This window comes from Phyllostomus hastatus, unplaced genomic scaffold (assembly GCF_019186645.2).
Source record: "Phyllostomus hastatus isolate PE091 unplaced genomic scaffold, TTU_PhHast_1.1 phas_contig_150, whole genome shotgun sequence".
NCBI classification, from domain to species: Eukaryota; Metazoa; Chordata; class Mammalia; order Chiroptera; family Phyllostomidae; genus Phyllostomus; species Phyllostomus hastatus.
Window position 1 is genome coordinate 6,252,244 of NW_025333611.1, and position 21,473 is coordinate 6,273,716.

Below are 21,473 nucleotides of genomic sequence, written 5' to 3' on the forward strand. Positions count from 1 at the left end.
CACCTGCAATGCGCAGCCTCTGCCTTCTGCTGGGTACCTGGGTAAGCTTCTCAGCCCCGTCGCTGACCACCTTTTGATCCTTCTGTCCCACCTCTCCACCGGGACCGAAGCCAGCAGAGGGCAGGCACGACATCTTTCTTCAGAGCCTTGCAACCTGCCTAGCACCGTATGGATTACGGTGCATGTGGCACTTGCTAACTAAATACTGGTTTGTCGGGGGTATGATCATGGCTCACTTCTGCTCAAAAAACATTTGATAAAATCCAAATGTCCCTGGCACACAAGACCTTCCCTGTGAGACTCCTCTAGACGTTGCCTTCTCCAGGAAGTCTTCCAGGAGTGCTTACCTCAGGTGGACACAGAGCCATCGCCACACTCACACGCACATGTGCGCACGTGTGAACACACACACACTGCTCCTCGGCTGTCTTCTCTCAGAACAGCTGTCTGCGAGGTGGATGAGAACTTGGTCTTGGAAGACTCGGACCCCGGGTCCTGACCCTGGCTCGGCCAGCTGGGCTCCCTCCCCTCTTTGAGCCACAGCCTTGCCATCGTGACCACACTGGGGAGCAAGCGCTCCAGCCCTGCAGGCCCACGGACCTGGTGGCCGGTTAGCCTCACCTCCCCACTGACCGCCTGGTGTGTCCGTGTGCCCCCGGGGACGCCCCCGAGCCGGCTCTGTTCCCCTCCGAACCCCCAGTGCCTGTTGGGATCTGGGACACAGAGAGGCTCAAAGGACGGTCACTGAGTGTGCAAACACTCGTGTCGGCTTGAGGGCAAGTCCGGGAGTGTAACTGTCCTCCCAGGAAAGCAGCACGAGACGAGAACCCACAGACAGGGCATGGGGACCAGTAATGAGGCCACTTGGGAGTGAACACGCCGCGGCCTGGGACCCGACCCATGACCCTGCCCCCCCCACCCCCACCCCGGGCAGCTCTGCGCAGCTGAGCTCAGCCGACCTCTGTCCAACGTCCGTGCAGCGTCCGCTGACGTCTGCCTCTGCATCCTTATTCCAACCCTGTGTGTCTTCCCGGCGTAACTTAGTTCTCTCCCTTCCTCCGAAACCAGAGCGCGCTGCCCACAGAGACACGGGCCGCGGTTTGCATTTATAGCATCCTTATTAATCCCGCCCTGACCCCGGGGCCCAGCGCTCAGCCTAGGGACACAGCTGCAATTCCCTTTCCACGGGGCCTATTAAAGTGCCTTTCTTTTCATTGGTCCGAATCAGAAGATGAGCTAAAAAAAAAGTGCCAGTCCTCCTTTTCCATGCCAGGGTGTGGGGAGGGGGGCACAGGCGCACCTGTGTTGTGTCTGCTGCGATGCCCTGCGTGAAGGACTCGGGGGACCCGCCCGGGGCAGGCTGCCACGGCAGGAGGGCTGGTGGGGCTCGAGGGCCCTCTGATGGCTGTCCCCAGCCGTCTAATGATAGCGGTGGAGCTCAGGACAAGAATGTGAAGTTGGGGAACACCGTGGATTTGGGTTCGGCCATCGGCAGACTGTCCTGGGAGAAGGCGGGTCAGGCCCTGTGGCCGGCCTTGCAGACGTTCACCCCGTGCCTGTGAGCACGCACTCTGCCCTAGGCGTCGTTCCAGGGGCTCCAGACCCTCGCGAGCTCCCACCCCCCCACAAGCACACCCAGTGGACTGTCCGAGAGTGAGACATGTATCGTCACTGAGTAAAGTCATGACCATCTTGAGGTTGTTGCAACAGTTCAACCATCCGGGCTAACTCGCCTCCCTCTCAGCGTTGTTATGTGGATTAAGTACAATGAGGGTAGCAGCTCGAACGGTGCACCCCCGTCCTCCCTATACACGTCCACAGCCAAGTTCCTGGAGCCTGTGCATGCGGGCCTTCTGTGGAAAAGGAGCTTTGCAGACGTAAGTCACGGATCTTGAGATCGCCCGAGTGGACCCTACGTGCAACAACAACTGTCTTTTTGAGACAGGAGAGGAGAAGGGGTGAGAAGACAGAGCCGGAGATGGGCGCCAAGCAGCCCCAGGCCAAGGAGCCCCTGCCCGCCGCCACCAGAAGCTGGGAGATGTGAGGAACCGTCCTCCTCTTGAGCCTCCGTGGGGGACAGCACCCTGCTGGCCCCCTGAGCTGGGACTCCTGGCCTCCAGAACCGGGAGCACAGACTTCTGGTGCTCTGAGCCACCCACTTGGTGGCCGTGTGTCACAGCAGCCCTAGAGACTAACACAGTGAGGTGTGTGCAGGGACGAGCTCCGTGTCTGGTGTGGAGAAAGTCCTCAATAAATGCTGACTTAAAAAAAATCAGCTCTTGAAAGCTGCCACAGTCCCCTCCTTCGAGACAGGGTCTTCCCGGGGGTCCTGTACCCCCAGAGCTGACACGGTTCAAATCTACACTGTTGACTCCCGGACAAGACCCTAGGAAGCTTCTACCAGTCTCTGCTCTGAGAGTAAAGGAGGACCCCGAGCTTTGCGGGAGTGACCTTGTTGTGTATGCATGACAGACGACGTTTTCACTAATGTGTGACGAAGGGGATTAAACAGCCTCTCTCTGGCTTTTTAAGTGTCTGCAGGAAGCAGCTGCCTGGAGCCCTGCCCTGGGGCCGCCCAAGCACTAGCCTCAGGCCCAAGGGTGCCTTCCCTCTGGGGTGGGGTCCTGTCCCAGGGAGAGTCGAGGCTGAGGCTCGGTGTGGACCGAGTCCCTCCCCGGCTCAGGTGCAGGCGCAGGGGGTGTCGGAGAGTCTCCCGGGACGTGCCAGAGACGGGCCGTGATGCAGCACATGCGAGGTGGTGCCGGGCAGCGGGGTGGCCGGCAGCTCACGGCTCGGAGATGTCTGTCCAATAAGGTGGACACAGGCCGCACGTGGCTACTTAACTGAAATTAATTACAATGGGATAAAATTAAAGATTCAGCTCTCTGCTCACCCTCGTCAGTCAATTCTCAAGTGTTTGAGAGCCATCGGCTACTACATTGGGGGGCACCGCAAAGGTTTGGAACTGGACATGGTTCCTTTCCTTCCTCCCTCGGCCCCCGCGGCCGGCCCTCGGGGTCCACTGTCCCTGAGCTTCCCTGTCCCCGCTCCCTGGCCAGGAACCTGACCTTTGTCCATGGTTCCCGAAACCTCTTCAAATCTCCCAATTTCTGTGCGTCCTCCAAAGTCCTGTGCTAGAAAACCAGTTCTCCAAAAAGCAAAAGCGCTGAATTGCAGTGTTTGTATCAGATTTCCACAGTATAAATGCTCCCACCCCCGGCCGACTGCCAACTCCCAGGGGCTGAACGGGCGGCTGGACGAAGGCTCTCACAGAGCTTCAGTGAGCCAGTTCCAGCACACCCCGCCCCCGCCCCCGCCCCTGCCCCCAGCAGTGGCTGCCTCTGCTGTGGCACCGAAAGTGGTGATGCAAACTGCCTTTCAGTGGGTGCCCGCCCAGGGCCACGGCCTCACTGGGAGCCCTCGGTGCTCGTCACCCCAGGGCCAGGGCGAGCAGAAGTGGGAAGAACTACTTTGTCACCTGGGCCCCAAAGTGGCACTGGTTTTGTCCGGATTCCCACAAGCTATCCCTGAGCTTCCGTCGCCTATTCTGTGTGTCTCTGCGTCTCTGTCTGTCCAGGGCTCAAGTCAGACTCGGCCGGCCTGCTACCGCCTTCCACTTCCACGGCTGCCTCACGTCCCGCCATGGGATCTGGTCCCCAAACCGCATCCTTGCAGACCCAGTGTCCCTCGCACCGGTCAGTTCACGAGAAACGATCCTGGGTGCAAGCGCGGGTGCGGGTGGAGGTGGAGCAGATCCTCCCACCAGCAGAGGGCGACTGTGAGCCCCACGCAGAGCAAGCAAACAAGCACCACGGCCAAACAGCCAACAACAGAGCTTTGAGTCAGTACACCCTGGTTTGCCCATACAATGGAATACTGTACAACCCTTTTAAAAATGTTTCATGGTGTGGGAGAATGACTATACAATGTCCTGTTACATTAAAGAGCACACGACTTCTTTCTGGTGGCATGCTGCAGCATCAGGGAACCTCGAGGATATTATGCCGCGTGAAATGGGCCAGACACAGAAGGACTGACGCGGCCTGCTTCTGTGTTCTACGCCGCCTGCCAAGTCGACAGCAGCCCGACTCCCAGAACAGGAAGGGGAGTGGTGGTGCCTGCCCAGCGCTGGGGGCGGGGAAGAACGGGAGCTGTTTCGCGGGTGGTGAGTTTCGGTTTTGCCCTATGAAAAAGTTCTAGAGAGCTGTTGAACCACGAAGAGAATCTAGTTAGCACCACTGAACTATGCACTTCAACATGGTGAAGGTGGTAAAACTCTTTTTTGAAAGCAAGAGAGATTTCTTTTTCCCCTCAAACCAAGCCACTGTAAAACCCCAGATTCTCCGTTCACTCCTTCGGGTGTGAATCATGTGACACTGAACAGTTTCTTGCCGCAGACATCGGGGAGCGCGCCCCCCAGTGGGGAGCCCGGTGAGTGCAGGAGGCACGTGAATAACGTAAAACTGCGGAGAGAGAGATTGCTGGGAAGGAGCCGCACCCTGTGCTCTGAGAGTGCTGCCCAGCGTGCCGACCTGGCCGAGGGGGCAGGGAGAATGCCCGAGGGGGCGGAAGGCGAGGCGAGGACCCCGGGACTGAGTCCCCAGGAAGGGGACAGCTCACGGGCAGGTGGGGACCGAGGGGTGTGCCCGCTGGAGGGGGAGAAGGCTGCACGTGTGCTCTTATGAGTGCTGGGAAGGACCCTCGCCCCGCCCCCACCCCAGCAAGTTCCTCCCGGGGTGGGGTTTTCTCCTTTCCCTTCGCTATGGCCTCGCTTTTGCACCGAGAGCTGGGGAAGGGCGGGGGGCGTTCTGCGGGAGGAAAAGACCGGAGCAGGGCCCTGACCGCACAGGTGGGTAACGGCGCTCCTCACTTATTCGTGTTCCTCCTCGTTTCAAGGAGAAGTCCAAGCCACTCACAATCTCGCGTTAGCAATTCGGCAGGCTGGACGCCTCCTCGCTGAGGACGAAAACGAGGAGAAGGGGAAACGCGGCTCCGAGAACCGCAGTCGGAAGGACCCAGGCGTCCCGTCTTCACGCGCGCAGGGAGCCGCCCTGTCCTGCTCCTCCCCTAGTCCCATCGTGCCAGTGAATGCAAGCGTTGTTTTGTGGTCTTCTCAACTCCACGGAACAACCTTTCATTCTGGTTTCCTCTGCCCTTTATTACTCTCTCCCTTAAATATGGGCTTTTATTTTTTTTCCCGTGGTGTCTTTTTTGCAGTTAAAAAAAACTCCATCCTTCCTTCCCCCACCGGGAAGGGCCACGCCTGGTCCTCCTCGGTACAGGGACACGGTCAGAGGCTCCGCACAGTAGGTCCTCGCACGTTTGGGAATGCCTGGGGGCCACGCACAGCCACTCCCCGTGGCACTCAGCCGGTGAAACACCCTCCGCAGGGCTCAGGACACGCTTGCCAATTTGATTTATGGAACTTATTATCCCAAGTGGCGGCGGAGAATAGATATTGATTCAAAAGGGTTTAAATAAATAAGTGGATGCACAGTCCAGACAGGACCGCAGACCGAGGGGGGGGGTTGTCAAGCACTGACGCAGATGTCATAAAGGAACGCGGGTCCTCTGGGAAACCGCGGCTGGGGAGTCAGTGTGTGTTATGTGTGTGGGGGGGGGGGCACAGGGATAGGCGGTGGGATCCAAAGCACAGTTCACATCCAGGCCCCATCACGCCACCTGCCAGGGGTGGCACGCCACCTGCCAGGTGGGGGCAAAGAAGAGAAGCGAGAGGACTTCTGTGAGGATGGCCGGGAGGAATGCAGTACGTGTGTGTGTGTGTGTGTGTGTGCGCGCATCCATGTGCGTGTACTGGGAGAGCGCACAGGGGACGGGGGCTGATGGCCCCTGCTCCATGAGTCTGCGGCCTCCGTGTGGGGACACAAAAGCTGGAGGCTGGACACGTGCAGGCTCCTCACTCGTGTGTCTGGTGGGAGGTGGGAGGTGCCGGCTGCCGGCCGGTCGCTGGGCCGGGCCGTGGGCTGGAACACCTCCCTGTGGCCCCTTGGCCTCTCCACACCAGAGAGGCTGGCTCTGTGGGGTGTCCTGGAGACAGTGCCCAGTGAGAGCCGGGTCCCCGTCTCTGCCTCGGCCTTGGGGATCCCCGTGCCGCTCCCACCACATTCGACCGGCAAAGCAGTTACAGAGCTGTGCCCGGGCCCAAGGGGACAGGGCTCGGACACCCACTCTGGATGGAGGGGGAGCTGCTGTCACACTGGAAGGTGGGCACGTGGGACCTGGGGTGGGGTGCGTGTTGGTGTGGCCGTGTTGGAAAACACCATCTGCCACCCTGTATGACCTCTGATTCCCCGCGAAGCACCGCAGGTCTCCGCACGGTCATCTCCACTCTAGAGATGGACACACGGAGGCTCCGAGAGGCAAAGGGACGTGCCTTGGGGAGTTTAGTTAGTGACCTCGCTGAACGTCAGTCACCCACGCCACAAAGTGGGTGGGCAAACCTGTGCCTGGGAGGACCGATGGCCCCAGGAGGCTGTTGGAAGGCTGCAGCCGGGGAAGGTGTTCCGTGAACGCCCACACCCTGCACCAGTGCAAAGTGCCAACCTTTATTGTTGCGGCACCATCACTCCCCCCACCCCGCCCCCCCTGACCACCCGGGACACGCAACCCCACCACCGCCGGCCGGGCCCGCGTCTCATCCACGTTCCCGCCACAGCAAGGCCTGTCGAAGCTCTGGGCTGGGGCTCATTCTCTGCAGTGGAAGAGCTCGCCTCCCCTCTCCCCCTCCCTGCCTGTCCCCCTCTTCCGAGGGGAAAGGTACCCGGGGAAGAACGCTAACGTCCGTTTGTGCGTTCCGAACGTGTCACCCTCACTAACTCGTTCAGTGGATTGCGAGCAAGCAGCCCTGTGGTCACACTTCCGAGGGGCCTGTGTGGCTCCGTGCACTCTCCCCGGGAGCGGGAGGAAGGACCGGGGTTCCACTCCACCTCATGGGCCGGGAGGACCCTCCGGCTCCCGAGCGGACCGAGAACCATCCGTGGAAAGCCGCTGCTATGGGGACCCATTCCAGGCCCCCGGTCCCTCCCTGTCAATCTGCCTGAGAGGCCTAAGGCCTTAAGAGGCCTCCTTTGCTCTGATGTCCATTAAACGGACAATTTACTCTCCTGTTAATATGATTCAATTAGTGAAGGGCGGAGGGGAAGGGGACTTCCTGCCGGAGAGTGTGATTTCACGGCCCGCTGGGCTGGCTGCCTGACGGCGGCCAAGGCAGGAGGGAGGGAGGAGCTGGGACTCATCTGTCAGGCACGCCGGGGCTGCATCCGCCTCCCTGGGGACTGGGGGTCACTCAGGGGGGGCCCCAGAACCTCAGGTGGCAGGGGACTGTATAGTGGAGGTGAGCTTTCATGTCTCAGAGCAGAGCCAGGCTCAGCAGCGACAGCCTGGGCTTTGCCATCTGGAAGGGCCGGCCAGCGTTGAACCTGGCTCTGGCTGTCGGAGAGCAGTAGCGTGGACCAGCAGCTCCAGGCCGCGGAGACTCAGCCTGGGCCCCTTCACCTCGCCGTTGGGGAAGGTGGGGAATGGGGACATCATGCCCGGTAGCTAGGGAAGGCCCAGTGTATCAGGTTTGTGCTTTTTTTTTTCTGATTTCTGATCCTTACAACGACCACGTTACAGATGAGGAAACGGAGAAACCTGGAAGCACGGTTTTGCCCGCGAATGCTGATGCTTGCCTGTCTCGCTGATGGGAACGAATCTCTGCCCGGCCCCGCGCCGGACGTCAGTGGGGCCCTGATGGAGCGGGCTGGCCTGCGCCGGGCTGCGAGCCACTGTGGAGCCCGGGCTGCCCCCTGCTTCTGCCTGGCCGGCCTTTAAGATGGAAGTGTCTTTTTTCCTGCCCCAAACCTCCAGCATCTGTGATCCTCATCACCGCCCTGGACGACGTAAGGTTTGACAGTCCCCGCGGCAGAGATGGGGACACAGAGGCTCAGAGTGGGGCCGGGACTTGCCCGGGCCACACAGCACCACACACGTGCCAGCGGCGGGAGGGTTTGGCTGCTCCAGCGGGGGTACGCCAGCCCCCCAGCGGCTGACACCCCGCCCCCTCCAGCGTTGGACTCCTCCTCGCTCCTGCGTGTCGACAAAAGGAAAAGCATGCCTCATCCCTGCATCCCCGCCAGCTCAGAGGGACCGAAGGAAGCAGGGTTGCCAAATCCACCCGGACGGACCTCCAGGTTTCCCCACTGTTGTTGTTTGAGACCTGTTTCCCAGGAGACTCTGGGAAATGCCCTCGGTCCCCCTCCCTCCTCCTTGGCCGGGTACCTGCTCCGCAGTTTGGGCCGGGGCAGCTTGGACTCAGACGTGACCATGTTTGGGCATGGAGGCTTATCTCCGATGGGGACCAAAGGCCACTTCCCTGGAGACCGAGGAGGGCTGGGAGCCCGGGCTTCCTGCTGGAGCTCAGGCAGCCTGGCCTCTCCTGGGGTGAGGGCCGGGGGCCGGGCAGACGGAAAACGCCTGCCTGCCTACCGAAGACCTGAAGACGGCAGGGTGCGGGCGACTGTGAGTGCGGGTTTCTGCAGGGCCTGGGGCTGCAGGGGAGAGGGGGGAGCTCCTGGAGGGAGGGAGGGAGGGAGGGAGGGAGGGGGCAGTGGGGACTCCTTCCCGGAGGGGCTGTGCGCCAGGACCCTGGGCCCCAGAGGGGCTGACGTTGCCGCCACTGGGTACTAGAACTGCTGGCACCCGGTGGTCGGCTGGGAGGTGGGGGGCTCTGGGGCCCCAGTCACCCATTAACTCAGCGCCCTGGCCGTCGGCGGGAGCCAGCTTCCAGAGCCGCCAGCAGAAGGCTGAGCCCAGAGAGCAGCCCAGGAAAACGCACTCCCTTGTGACGTCTCTGTTAGAGTGAAGGGGGCCCCCCTTCTCAGTGCCCCCAGGGAGGGAGGGAGACTTATCCCTGGGCGTCAACCCTCTCCGTCATCTGGGACGCAGTGACAGAGTTGTTGTATCCTCGGTGCCGGCCCCAGCTTTCCCACGGGGAGGGGCGGGGAGGGGAGACAGCAGGGGTGCAGTGGGGGGGCGGAGGGTCTCCAACGGGTCACTTGAAACAGTCGATGCTTAGGAGAGCGGCTAAGCAGGAAGTCAAGCACCTTGCTGGAAACCCCCTTGGACCAAAGTCTGCCCTGGACACTCGCTGACTCGTAAAAAGTAACACGTTAAGCCCTGGCCGGGTGGCTCGGCGGGAGCATTATCCCACACACCCGAAGGTCAGGAGTTCGATTCCCGGTCAGGGCACACACCTAGGTTACAGGTTCGATGGGGTATGGGAGGCAACGGATGATGTTTCTCTCACATCGACATTTGTCTTTCTCTCCCTTCCTCTCTCTAAAAAAAAATCAATAAACACATCCTCAGGGTTAAAAAAAACCAAAAACGTGTTTATTACTTTAAAGACCTGGCAGGGAAAACGAAGATCTTCCTGGCCTCTGGCTGGAATGCCCTCTGGGGCAGGGGATTTCGGAGCAGGGCCCAGGGCCCTGGCATCTTCGGGAGAGAGGGACTGTGGTTGCCTTAAGCAAACAGAAACAACCCAGACATTTCCCCGAACTCTACGGGGACACTCACAGGACAGACGGGAGACCCACACCAGGGACAGAGGCCGGCAGCCGAGCGGCTCCAGGTGACTCTCGGGTGATGAGGAGTCATGTCCCCGGGGGTGCTCACAGCACCCAGCTGCGGAGGGCTGGCCCCTGCCCACCCTGGGCGGTAGAGTCCCCGGAGGGAGATGAGGGGCTGCTTCTGGAGGGAGGAGGGAGGGAGAACGCTGCTGGCCACTTCCCTGCTTTGGCGGGGGGGGGGGGAGGGGGGCTCGAGCCCCCAGAGGGGACAGCGGCTGCTGAGGCCACTGAAGGCCTTCTGCCCTCCCTGGAAGTGGGCCAGCGGCCCTCACCGCGGCCACCTCCCGGGCCCTCTGCCCGCTTCCCAGCCCTGCCGTGCGCCTGTTGGGCAGGCCTGTGCAATGCTCCCGGTTCTTCTGAGACAAGTGTCCCTGAAGAAAGTGCGTGGATGTCCCGCCTCGGCCTTGCGCTGAAGTTGCGCGTCTCCTGGGCCGCTTTCCCGGTGCTGCCTCAGCAAACCACCGTCAACTGGGTGCCGTGAACCCGGTGCCGCCCACGACAGAAATCCGCCCGTGTGGAGTTCTGGGTGCTGGAAGCGCCTGATCGGCAAGGTGCCCAAGGTGCTGGCAGGGCTGGCGTCACGGGGTCGGCAGGGCTAGTGTGCGCCCTGCAGGGGGTTCAGAGGACAGTCCTGTCCTCTGCCTCCTCTGCTTCTGGGGGCTGCCCGCATCCCCTGGCCCGGGGTGGCGTCACCCCGATCCCCGCCTCCCTGGTCACCTTACCTGCTCCTCTTCCGTGTCCTGGTCTCTGTTCGCCTCCGTCTCGTAAGGACATGCAGGGTCCCCACGGATAATCCAGGGCCATCGCCCCATCTCGAGTTCCATAATTTAAAGTCTTTGCCAAGTGAGGGAGCCGTCACAGAGTCCAGGGCCGAGAACACGGGCGTCCTGTGGGCCATTACGGAGCCTATCGCACAGCGTGACCTTGGGCAAGTCACTTCGCCTCTCTGGGCCACACAGGTCCTTCACCTGCAGAATGGGGTGTAACACTGGCCTCTCGGGGCTGGCGGGAGGCTTACCTGGGGTCCAGAAAGCCCTCTGAGGGTGCAAAGCTCCATGTAAAAATAGAGGCGATACTAACCTCTGAGCGCCCTCCCCTCCCACGCACATTCCCTTCCACCCATCTCCCCTTCCAGGCACTGACTGCCCCCCAATGCTGATCCCATGTCTGTGTGTCTCTGTGGCCCTAGAAATGACCGCCGTCCCCGGTGGACATGGGGAAGAAGCTGGTGATGGCCCAGAAGCGCGGGGAGACGAGAGCCCTTTGCCTGGGGGTGGCCATGGTGGTGTGCGCTGTCATCGCCTACTACATCCTGGGCACCACTCTGCTGCCCCTGTATCAGAAAAGGTACCGAGCCCCCGGCCTGCCCCACCTTCCAGCCCCCGCCCCACCAAGGGTCTGGTCTGGGAGGAGCCCCAGACTTCTTCCCACCCTTCCCCTTGGCCCCCCACACCAGGCAGAGAGATCTGGATGATCCTCATTCTTAGAGTCAAGGATTATTGGCCAGACGGACTGGGCCCTGCTGGTCTGGAATTCTGGGACTTGTAGGCAACAGACACAGGAGACCCTTTCCATAGGAAACAAACACCACAGAGTCAGGGCAAACATTCCAGGGTGAGTGTCATGCCAGGGGGAATCAGAGAGTCCAAATCTTATAGCTCATCTGCACAGTTTGACTACCCCCCGAAACCTCCTGATCAGTGGGCATCTAGCCTCCTGTTGCATAGCTCAAGTGACGGGGAGCTCACCACCTCACTGTGCATACCTATTTTCTGATGAGCAGGAAGTATCTACATTGAGCCCAAATCTGCTCCCCTGGAGCTCTGCTCTAGAATCTCAGAGAATGTTCCATGCCCTTGCTCCCTGACATGTCCACCACGTGAGCTTTTCAAGGGCATGCTGGGAAGTCCCTGATCCGCGCTCTATTTGGAACAAACACCCTCAGTTCTCTCGGCCTCTTCTTAGGATAAGGTTCAGACCCTTGCCCCCCGGCACATCCCAGTGACTGCCAGCTCCTCGCCTGATAGACGGGAGACGAGTCACGACTGATTTGCTGCTGAGGTGCTGACGGGTCTGCCCGCCTCCCCCTCCGGGGCCTGTGACTTCCCCACACCCCATAGTGCCAGGGCGGCTCCACTCCGAGCAGCCTGTGCCCCCCAGCACGGGGCCTGCAGGCGAAGCGCTGCCCCCACCCCCGCCTCCCCACCCAGCACAAATCAAAGCCTCCCTCATCGGCGCTTTTCAGGGGAAAGGGCACAGATTCTGAAGCCGCCCAGACCGGGCCTCAGGTCCTGTGCGGCCTCGGAGAAGTCACGTGACCTTTCTCAGCTTCTCTCTCACTCTCTGCAAGGTGAAGGTGGCGTGGGCACGGGGTTGGGGCCCAGCTGCTCGTTGGAATTGCGGCAGCTCCTTCCATGACCTGCCCTGCAGGGCCTGGGCTGCACCCACCCCAGAAGTCCTGGTTCACTTGTTCTGGGCTGTGGCTCGGGTGCTGCCGCCTGTCCGAGAGGCCATCAGCATGAACATTCTGAGTCTGCGTTTCCTCCCCCGGGCCCAGGGACTCTGGGCCACGCGGCTTTAGTGCTGGGTGCTCACAGTACTACAACAGGTGGCCTGGCCCCAGGTCTCTCGAGAGGGGTGCACACAGGGCGCCCTGTGCCACCCCGATTCTGAAACGTGTGTGTGTGATCTCTCCAGCGTGTGGACCCAGGAATCTACGTGCCACCTGATTGAGGCCAAGATCTGGGACCAGGAGGAGCTGGAGGGCAGGAAGGTGGCCCAGTACCCGTGCCTGTGGGTCAACGTGTCCACCGTGGGCCGCTGGGCCGTGCTGTACCACACAGAGGACACTTGGGACCAGAACCAGCAGGTACTGACTGGGGGCATGGGCACCTGTCCCCCAACCCCTGGCAGGTGTGCGGGCCTGTCCCCAGCTGGCTCCCCCTCCCCTCTCTGGAGAGTGGAGGCTGAGAAAGGTGAGCCCACTTGACCAGGGACCCCGGCTGGCATGAGGTCCAGCCAGACCTAGCTCTTCTGTGTTGGGATCAGGCAGACCTCAGTTCGAATCCTTGCTATGCCACTCAGTGGCTGTGTGACCTGGGGCGGCTGACTGAGCCCCTCTGTGCCTCAGTTTCCACCTTCGCTGAGGTGCTCTTATGGAGTCAGGCACCGCATACAGTGTGCCCAGCTTCCTGTCGGGTGGACAGAGCGTACCGAAAAAGAAGCGGTCACTCATTCTATAAAGCGAGCCAAATGAGAGGCCAGGCCCAGAGCTGACCCCACCAAGGGGTGAACCCTCCACCCCAGGAGCCCAGGGGTCCAGGGCTGCAGCCAAGCCAGCACTTGGGATATTTTCTCAATTTTCTCATCGCAGCCTCGCAGCATCCCTCCCGCCCCCACGCCCACCATCGTGGCCCTTCCTCCTACAGGAAATACGAGTTGGCCCATGATCCTTTGCTCCTTCACCCACTCATTCATTCGACCGACAGTCAAGGGGTGCATCCTGTGTTAGGGGCTTTGGACTGAGGAGGAGAAGGCCCATACGGGAAATAATGCCCAGTAGGGAGGCAGGCAGGCAAGGGACTTGGGAGGGCATCTGGGTTAGGCTTTCAAACGCCAGGCAGGTGCTGGACCCAAGCAAACATGGAGGGGCATGTGAATGGAGCACAGGGCACAGGACGAGGCTGGAGGGGAGGGCTGGGGACACAGGGACCCTGAGACCTGTACAGGCACTGACACATGACAGGGTGCAGCGGGGACGGGCTGCAGAGGTGAGCGCAGGTGTGTTCCCAGGCGACCCCTGCTCTGCCCAAGTGTGGAATGGACGTGTGTGTGTGTGTGTGTGTGTGTGGTTGTTTTGGTTTTTTTTTTGAGAGAGGCAGAACTTGAATGAGGAAAGCTACGTGTTATACCGATTAGTTCCCAGATTTAAAAAAATTGCAGAAAAACACTTTGCTGAAACTGTTTTGCTAAGAAGAGCATCTTCAAAGGATGTCTGAGAGACAATAGCAACTACAACACGGTAGGAACAAAGACGGGAGAGTGGGATTCCAGCCTGAGACGCACAGCAGTGTCAGAGAAGCAGGGAAGCCATCCTTTTTTTTTTTAAGACTTTATTTATTTATTTTTAGAGAGGGAAGGGAGGGAGAAAGAGAGAGAGAGAGAAACATCAATATGTGGTTGCTGGGAGCCGTGGCCCACAACCCAGGCATGTGCCCTGACTGGGAATTGAACCTGCGATGCTTTGGTTCGCAGCCCACACTCAGTCCACTGAGCTACACCAGCCAGGGCTGGAAGCCACCCTTTGACAAAGCACAGAGTTGGGCGTGTCTGTGTGATCAGGACTCTTTGTTACGCCTCCAAAGTCCTGCACGAGGAAGGGAGCTGAGGGGAGGGCTCCGCTAACGCACAGGCACCACGTTGCCGAAACACACACGGGCCCGGCGGCTGGACGCCGGAGGGAGGCTAATCCTGCCTCCGGAGCAACGGCCAACGCCTTCTGGTCTCGGTGCTGATGTCACGACCCACTAAACGGTTTTCAAAGAAACTCGGGTTCCACAAGGACTGGCGTCTCACAATCCCGGACTCACAACAGGCAGAATCCCTCTGCCTGGGCATCGGAAGGAACAGTCCACTCCCAACAGTGCTCCAGGTGCCGGCTGTCACAGGGAGTGCAGGTTGTAGCGGCTCCGAACCCTCCTAACCACGTCCACCATTTCCTAGCAGAAGCTTCCACTGGTCACCGGGACTTGAAGAAAACCGTGAAGAAGGGAAATGCTGGTGACACTCTGGCACTGCGCAGGCTGGGTGCCTTGTCATCGCTGCTGAGGACTAGCGAACTGTGGAATCGAAAAGGGGTCACGCAAGCGGGGGCCCCTCAGCACTGGCTGTGTGGGAGAACCGCCCCCACCCCGGAGGGAGGCTCAATAAAACCAGACTCCCACGCTGACGGACGGGTGCAGAACCCCGGGGCCCTCCAGGTGACCCTGAGGTTGGGAATTCCTGCTGGCAGCAACCTGGGGTCTTCACTGGGCTGGGAGCCCCCCGGGAGCACCGTCAGGGTGGAGCAGAGTGGCGTGTGGGTCGGTGACTGGGCAGCAGCGCGGGGCCACAGCACACACCCAGGACGACAACCGGACCTCCAGCAGGACGGATGCTGGCAGTCAGACTTTGGTGGCAGATGGGATGGGGAGGGGCCGGGGGCCGAGGGGACAGTGAGATGCCTGGCAGTGCTGGGGGGTGGGGAGCCTTGGAGAAGGGGGTCTGGTCTGCACAGTGAGAGGTGGCCTGACCCGTTCTGTCCTCATGACTGCAATGACTCAGCCCCACCAGCTGGGGGAGGAGCCTCTGAACCTGCTGAGTCAGCCCCGGCCAGGACTCCTGCCTCTTCCTGGCATTCAGTGGCCCTTGATTTAACCCAAGGAGCGAGAAGCGCATTTTCAAAGACAGACGTGATCACGGGTGTGACAGGGACTGGGAGTGGGCTGGCTTGCAGGCCGCCGCCCCGAGGCCACGGTTGCCAGCTCAGGGGAACAAGCGGCCAGATCACCCACTCCCCCACCCCAGGCGAGCTGTCAGCAGCAGGTCTGGCCCGGGAAGGGCGGGGCTGGCTGGCGGCCACAGCCCGCCGCTCCGTCTCCCCTCCCACCACACCCAGGCCTCACCAGGGGCAGTGCTGGCCGCCGGTGGCTGCCTGGGTGGGACGGTGGAAGTACCTTCGTGCTTCCGTCGCTAGGCTGCGTCAGTGGGCCAGCTGCCCCTCTGCTTGTGCTCGGCTCTGGGGTGTAGGGGGCCCCATGCTGCAGGCCAGCCGGGGGGTCGTGTGAAAGGCCCCTCTTTGAGAAGGGAACGAAGGAGCTGTTGTTGCAGTATCATCGTCAAGTCGCATTATGATGAATGATAACGGCATCTCCCGTTTACTGAGCGCTCACTGTGTGCGGGGCTTCGTGCCAGGTGTTAATAATATGCATCATCCCTCTCAGTCCACACAACAACTCAACCAGGCCGCCGCCCTCACAAACCCACGTCACAAGGCTCAGAGAAGCTGTGGCACTTGCCACGGTCACACAGTTTGGAACTGGCCGTTGAACGCAGGCCTGCCAGGCTCCACAGCCACACGTGTGGCTCAGTGGGCGAGGCTACCCAAGGTCACAGTCAGAGGCACGGGGCAGGCTTGGGCTTGCCCCTCTCGGCTCGGGAGTCTGAATCCACCTGCTAACGAGACCCTGCAGTGCCCAACAACTCCGCATGCCGGGTTCCTCAGGAGCCAGCTTCTCCCCAGCCTCAGCTGCTCCCTGGCTGGCAGGTGACCTGCTTCTGGGTGCAGCTCCCTCCCTTCCCGGGCTGTCAGAACTAGGATGCCGCCACCCCTTGTTCTGCTGGGCTGAGCACTGGCAGGGCAGGCAGCTTTGGGGGGAGGGGCCTCATTCAAACCCAGGGAGTAGCTGAGGCCTGGGGAGAAGCTGGCTCAATCGTTGACACATTTTGGTCTTGGACATAATTTGGCCTCCTCCAGTGGTCTCAGACTTCTGAATATGAAGGAATTACTGATTGCTGGGCCCCACCCTCAGGGATTCAGGGGGCCAGCCTTCCGGGTGGGATGCTGGAGGGGCTGGGGTTGGGGGGGCAGGGATCTCACTCACAGACGTCTTCCACAGGCCCCCCTGCAGAGCTCTCCAGGGGGACCCCGTCTGCCGAGGCCAGGGGCTCCCAACAGTCAGTGTCAGAAGGAAATGCACCCTGTGTTCCGCCTGCACGGAGCTCTTCTCCGCGCACCCCCTCCCCCTTTCCTTTCAGTCCCGGTGTCGAACTGCGGCTTGCCAGCATCTTTTGTCTGCCTCACACCCGGTTAGACCACAGAAGCTTTTCCATTTGAACTTCTGCCCAATATTTTTAAAAATGTGAGCGTTCACATTCAAATCTGGTTTTCTGGCTTCTCGTGAAATGTCAGAGGCCTGGGTGCAAAGGTCTTCTGGGTCCCCTGGTGTCCATCGTCCAGACGGATGGTGACCGCCAGTCTGGACGTGTCTGGCTGTCTCTACTCCACTGGGCCCCACCACGCCCTGACAGTCTCCCTGGCACCTGCCATCCTGTCCCTTCACCCACACCCCTCGGGGGCCTTCCCTGCATGAGCCCTGCAGGTGATCGTGCACTTGACCTCTGCCCTGAATCCACACGAAAAGCCCACTGGGCCTGTGTCACTCACTGCCACTCACTGGCCCCACCTGACGGTCAAGTTTGAAGCCCTTCTGTAATAACACCCTCTGGAAAAGGTCCAGCTTGTGGCCCATTTAAGAGATGAGGCTATCGAGGCTCAGAAAGGGTGAGTGACTTGTCTGAAGTTCCTACAGCAACGGAGGCAGAGCCAGGGCTCCAGCTGGGCCCCTGGCTCTAGGTGTCAGGTGTCAGCGTGTCCCCGGAGCAGCTCCGGGGCCACCACGCTCACCAATGACATGGCGCAGGCGCCCTCTGGAACTGCGCTGTGCCCAGCCCACGGCCTGCACCCAGTTCTGACTCCCACTGGATGGGAGCCCCCACCCAGAGCAGGCACTGTCCTTCCAGGGCCTGAGAGGCAGGGACGCCCCAGCCCACGGGCGCTCTCGCTCTCCCCGCAGTGCTCCTACATCCCCGGCAGCCTGGACAACTACCAGCTGGCCCGGGCCAGTGCGGAGAAGGTCAGAGGCAGATTCCAGGAACACCGGGCCTTCCGCTGCTTCGCCGCCCTGCAGGAGAACGAGACCCGGGTCCTGTACCGGCGCCTCTACGGGCCGCAGACCCTCCTCTTCTCCCTCTTCTGGCCCACCTTCCTGCTGACCGGCGGCCTCCTTGTCATCGCCATGGTGAAGCTCAACCAGTCCCTCTCCATCCTGGCGGCTCAGAAGTGAGCCCGGCCGCACCACGCCACCGCTCAGGCCGCCCGCTGCCGGGGAGCCTGGGCTGTGCCCATTTCCCTGCCCACGCCTCTTCCTCTGCCTCCCCACTCCCCCCCCCACACACACACAGTCCGCCTGTCTCCCATTGTATGTGTGGCCCTTGTTCAGTCCCTTTCTGCTCAGGAATGCACAACGAATGGCTCCCTACCGTCCTGGAGAGCGCGGGCCGGCTGGTTCCAGCTCTCCATTCCCCGCCCCCGATCCACTGACCCAACCCACACCCCCCAGACGGCAGTGGCTCTGACCTCGCACCTGTGCTCTCACGGCTGGCTCCACGACCCGCCTGTCCTGCCCAGGAAGCTGTCCTTGGCAAACTTTCTTGGAGTTTCACAACGAAACCTGTGGCTCCCTTATGCAGAGCACATTGAGAATATCTCTTGTTTTTAGGGCAGTAAGTGCCGTGCACATTTTTATTCCAATGCTAACAAATACATAAAAAAAACCTATGAGACTATCAGGAAACATACTAGAATACTACGTCGAAGTACTACTACCAGTGGGCTGGTGGTTCATTTTCATTGTCTTCCTTATCCCCGTTTTTATCTTCGGTCTTGTCCACAAGGGGAAGGTTTGGTTTTGCTGTGTTTTTAACCAGAAGAGCAGCGGCGGATGTGATTTCGGGGAGAGCCTGTGAGCCCCCGGCCCCCGGCGTGTTTTCAGAGCAGGGCCTTCGAGCTGAGGCCGTCGGAAGAGCCCTCTGCGGAGGGAGGGAGCCGCGCAGGGGGGGCTGATGTTGCAGGTAAATGCAAGGGGGCACTGGCCCTGCTGGGGAGCCCTTCTTGGGGGAAAAGGGCAGAACCGGAGGAGGCTGCAACCCCCACCGTCACTGCTCCTGGCGGCTCTCCTGGGACAGCAGTCCCCCAAATGCGGCCCCTGGCCCCGCAGTGCCAGCATTCTGTGAGGACCTGGGAGGAATGCACATTCTTGGGCCCCCGGGTGCCACCTAGTCAAACACCCGGAGGGTGCGGGGTGTGGGTGGGGGCTTCTGATGTGTGCTCGCACACGGGAACCCCTGGCGTGGCGCACCAGGGTCCTGTCACCGGGCTTTGGGCTCGGTGAATGGCTGCTGGGCAGGCCAGCCCTGCGCTGAGTGCGAGGCCGCCTCCTGGAGCTGCGTCTTCTGGACACGGCCCCGGGTGCGAGTCCTGCCCTGTCTCTGCCAAACTGCAGCCCCCTGACTGTTGGCGGCTCCGTCTGTGAGAGAGAGAGACGCCGCCCTCTGGGCCACTGAGAGGGCTGGGTGAGGGTCTGGCGCGAAGTAGGTGCCCCGGGAGGAGGCTATTGTTCATAACAGTAAGTAATGAACACTCAGAAGCTTCCAGAAGAAATGATACCAACGATAGCATGGACTAGCAGTCTGGGTGCTTGTCTCTTGCATGCCTGGCACCGTGCTGCATGGTGTGCCCTGTAAGAATTCAGTGAGATGCTGAGGGCGTCACCCGGGAGACACGCAGGCCCCTGGGCATGTGTGGGCTTGCGGTGTGGGCGTCCGAGTCCGGACACCCAGCCCGGCCATTCGAGGGCTGGGCGACTTCAGGCAAATAACTCAGCCTCTGTGTGCCTCAACTTCCTCTTCTGCAAAACGGGAACTAGTAATATCTCCCTTTTGGGGCTGCTGGTACTAAATGGGCTGTTACATAATGTTCCTAGAATAGTGGCTGACAGGCACCCGGTAGGTGCTATTCAAGATATTTTGAAAAACCACGGCTCTGAGCGGTCAGTGGCCATCCAGCAAGGGCAGTTGTCCAGCCGGGGAGACCCTGGGAGTCAGGTCCCGGCCTCTCAACCTCGGTGCTTGACCGGACTCAGCTGATGGGCTCAGGGACGCAACGCCCCCGGGGCCAGGTAAGGGACAACCCAGGAGCCCAGCGGGGCCCTCAGGCAGGGAGCCGGGCATCCCAGATCTGCACCAATGCTAGTCACGTCCAGTCCGAGCCTGACGCACCTCCACGCCCTCCAGGCTCTCGCCTAGCATGCCCTCCTCGGGGAGGCGAGGGGAGGCGGCCTGCTGCCCCCCAGAGTCCCTCCCTTCCCAGGCCGGTCCTCCCACTCTTCTAAGGGAGTCCCAGTCGTGTTACCTTCCTGCGGGAAGCTGCCACTGGGGAAATGAGGTAAAAGGTACATAGGTACCTTTCCTTGCAGCCGCCCGCGCCTCTGCAATTATCCCAAAGTCGTACGTTTAACTGTAACAAATGACAAAGAAAAAGAAAGCCCCCACCCCGAGTCTCCCTTACAGGGCTCCTTTGCACAGGGGTTCCGTGCACTGCATTTATTTGGGGCTGAATCACATGGAAACTCAGAACGCCCACCAGCCCCTGCAGGGGGGAGGGGCACGTCCCTCTAGAAAGTGTAGTGCCTGGGGAAGCCCAGACCCCGCGGTCCCTTGACGTAGGGACCGTGACCTTCATCCGCTCGAGGCAAACGCCCGGCTCCTGTCCACGCCTGCCTGCCGCTCACGAACTCCGGGAGCAGCGGGACGAGCGGGGGATGAAGGGGCATTGAACTGTGATGGAGTGACATGCCGAGGAAAGATGTTTTGGGGAAGAATGGCTGCCTGGGAGCAGCGAGTGCTCGTCAGTTCTTAATAAATCACCCCGCTGATGACTGCCGTGTCACCGTGCTACTTTTCCTCTCCTGGGCCGGTGCCTCACACCTGGCTGGGGAGGCGCCCCTGGCTCTCGCTGCTCCCATGTGCCTCTTTGGGAACCGAGACCCCCCAGGTGGAGGTCAGAGGCAAGGGGATGGGCAGGGAGGCCCAGGGCACTGCCTGCCTCCAGGGAGCTGTCCATCTTCTTGCCATTCTTGCCCCCCCCGGTCCCCCCCCACCATCACCAAGGGCCATCACCAAGGTCTTCCATCCTCACCGTGAAGAACCTGCTCTATGCGAACTCAGCAGAGGCGACATGAACTAGCCCCGGCCTCTTAATTCCTGTGACTCATGGAAATGAGGCTCTCCTCTCTCCAAACCAACAATTCACCCGAGATTTCTCCTGATTTCAGAACTGCTTGGGCGCGTGGAAGTGCACCATATTCGTTCTGTGGCTAACTGGCAGTACGGGCCAGTGCGCAAGGATATCCAATGTCCTCTGGATTCGTCTTGCATTTGGGTGGCATTTGAGTGACACAAAATACTTGCAAAGGTACTGTTTGAACGAGGTGAGGCAGTCCTGTACCTCGCCAGCCGCGGTCCTTTCCCATGGAGGGGCCACAGAAAGAGCAACACCAGGTCAGAAAGACAAAGGGTCATTCACTACAGTCCAGCCTAGCAGTTCTCTGAGGGGGGGCCTGCAAGGTCAAAGCCTTTTCCTAATGACGCCGAGATGCTACCTGGCACTGTCACTCACCTCCTCTTGCTCAGCTACATGGCACGGCTCACACCTCCGGGGGTGTGCGGCACCTCCACGGGCTGAGCACAGAAGCAGGTGTGAGGCCCCGGCTGCCTCTGGTGAGCCGGACGTGGGGACGTGTCAGAATGGAAGAGACACCACTTTTCCCAATGCATTTTTTTTGGAAAGTATCATTGTTTCTCATAAAAATAGGTTATTTTGTTAACACGGAAGGAGTCTGTTATTTTAACATAAATGCATTGACATTAAGCTTTTTCATTTCTAAAATAATCAATGTTAGGAGCTATACCCCACATAAACCAAACCTCCTTGGAGTTCATGCGTTCTAAGACTGTGACAGGACTCTGTGACCAGGAGGACTCAGAACTGCTGGCTCGGTGTGTCCGGAGACAGGTCTCTCTGCTCCCCCCACACATGCCCTGCGGCCCCTAAAGACCTCACAGGGTGCCGTCACATTCCCACGGCGGGGGGGCGGGTGCAGCCGGAGGACAGCTTCCGTTTCCCAGCACCTCCCGGCTCCTGGTTCAGTCTCCCCCACAGACGGAGGCCACAAGGGTTATCTT

General features: G+C 60.5%; 2 protein-coding genes across 2 annotated transcripts in view; one reads left to right on the forward strand and one right to left on the reverse strand.

The window, feature by feature from the left end:
• Positions 1–21,473, reverse strand: part of KCNIP1 (potassium voltage-gated channel interacting protein 1) — a 240,795-nt gene that overhangs the window by 204,930 nt on the left and 14,392 nt on the right. The window lies entirely within an intron of this gene.
• On the forward strand, positions 8,376–18,017 carry KCNMB1 (potassium calcium-activated channel subfamily M regulatory beta subunit 1). Its single transcript, XM_045826759.1, has 4 exons — positions 8,376–8,520; positions 10,822–10,979; positions 12,330–12,501; positions 17,246–18,017. Exons 2-4 carry the CDS (start codon positions 10,846–10,848, stop codon positions 17,513–17,515), a joined length of 576 nt encoding a protein of 191 aa, XP_045682715.1. The 5' UTR covers positions 8,376–8,520; positions 10,822–10,845; the 3' UTR covers positions 17,516–18,017.

What these genes read in the sequence shown, in the direction of transcription:
- KCNMB1 (XM_045826759.1), top strand. Translation starts at nt 10,846, where the DNA reads ATGGGGAAGAAGCTGGTGATGGCCCAGAAGCGCGGGGAGACGAGAGCC. An exon ending in CTGCCCCTGTATCAGAAAAG is followed by an intron (nt 10,980 to 12,329) that starts GTACCGAGCCCC and finishes TGATCTCTCCAG; the next exon opens with CGTGTGGACCCAGGAATCTA. An exon ending in CTTGGGACCAGAACCAGCAG is followed by an intron (nt 12,502 to 17,245) that starts GTACTGACTGGG and finishes CTCTCCCCGCAG; the next exon opens with TGCTCCTACATCCCCGGCAG.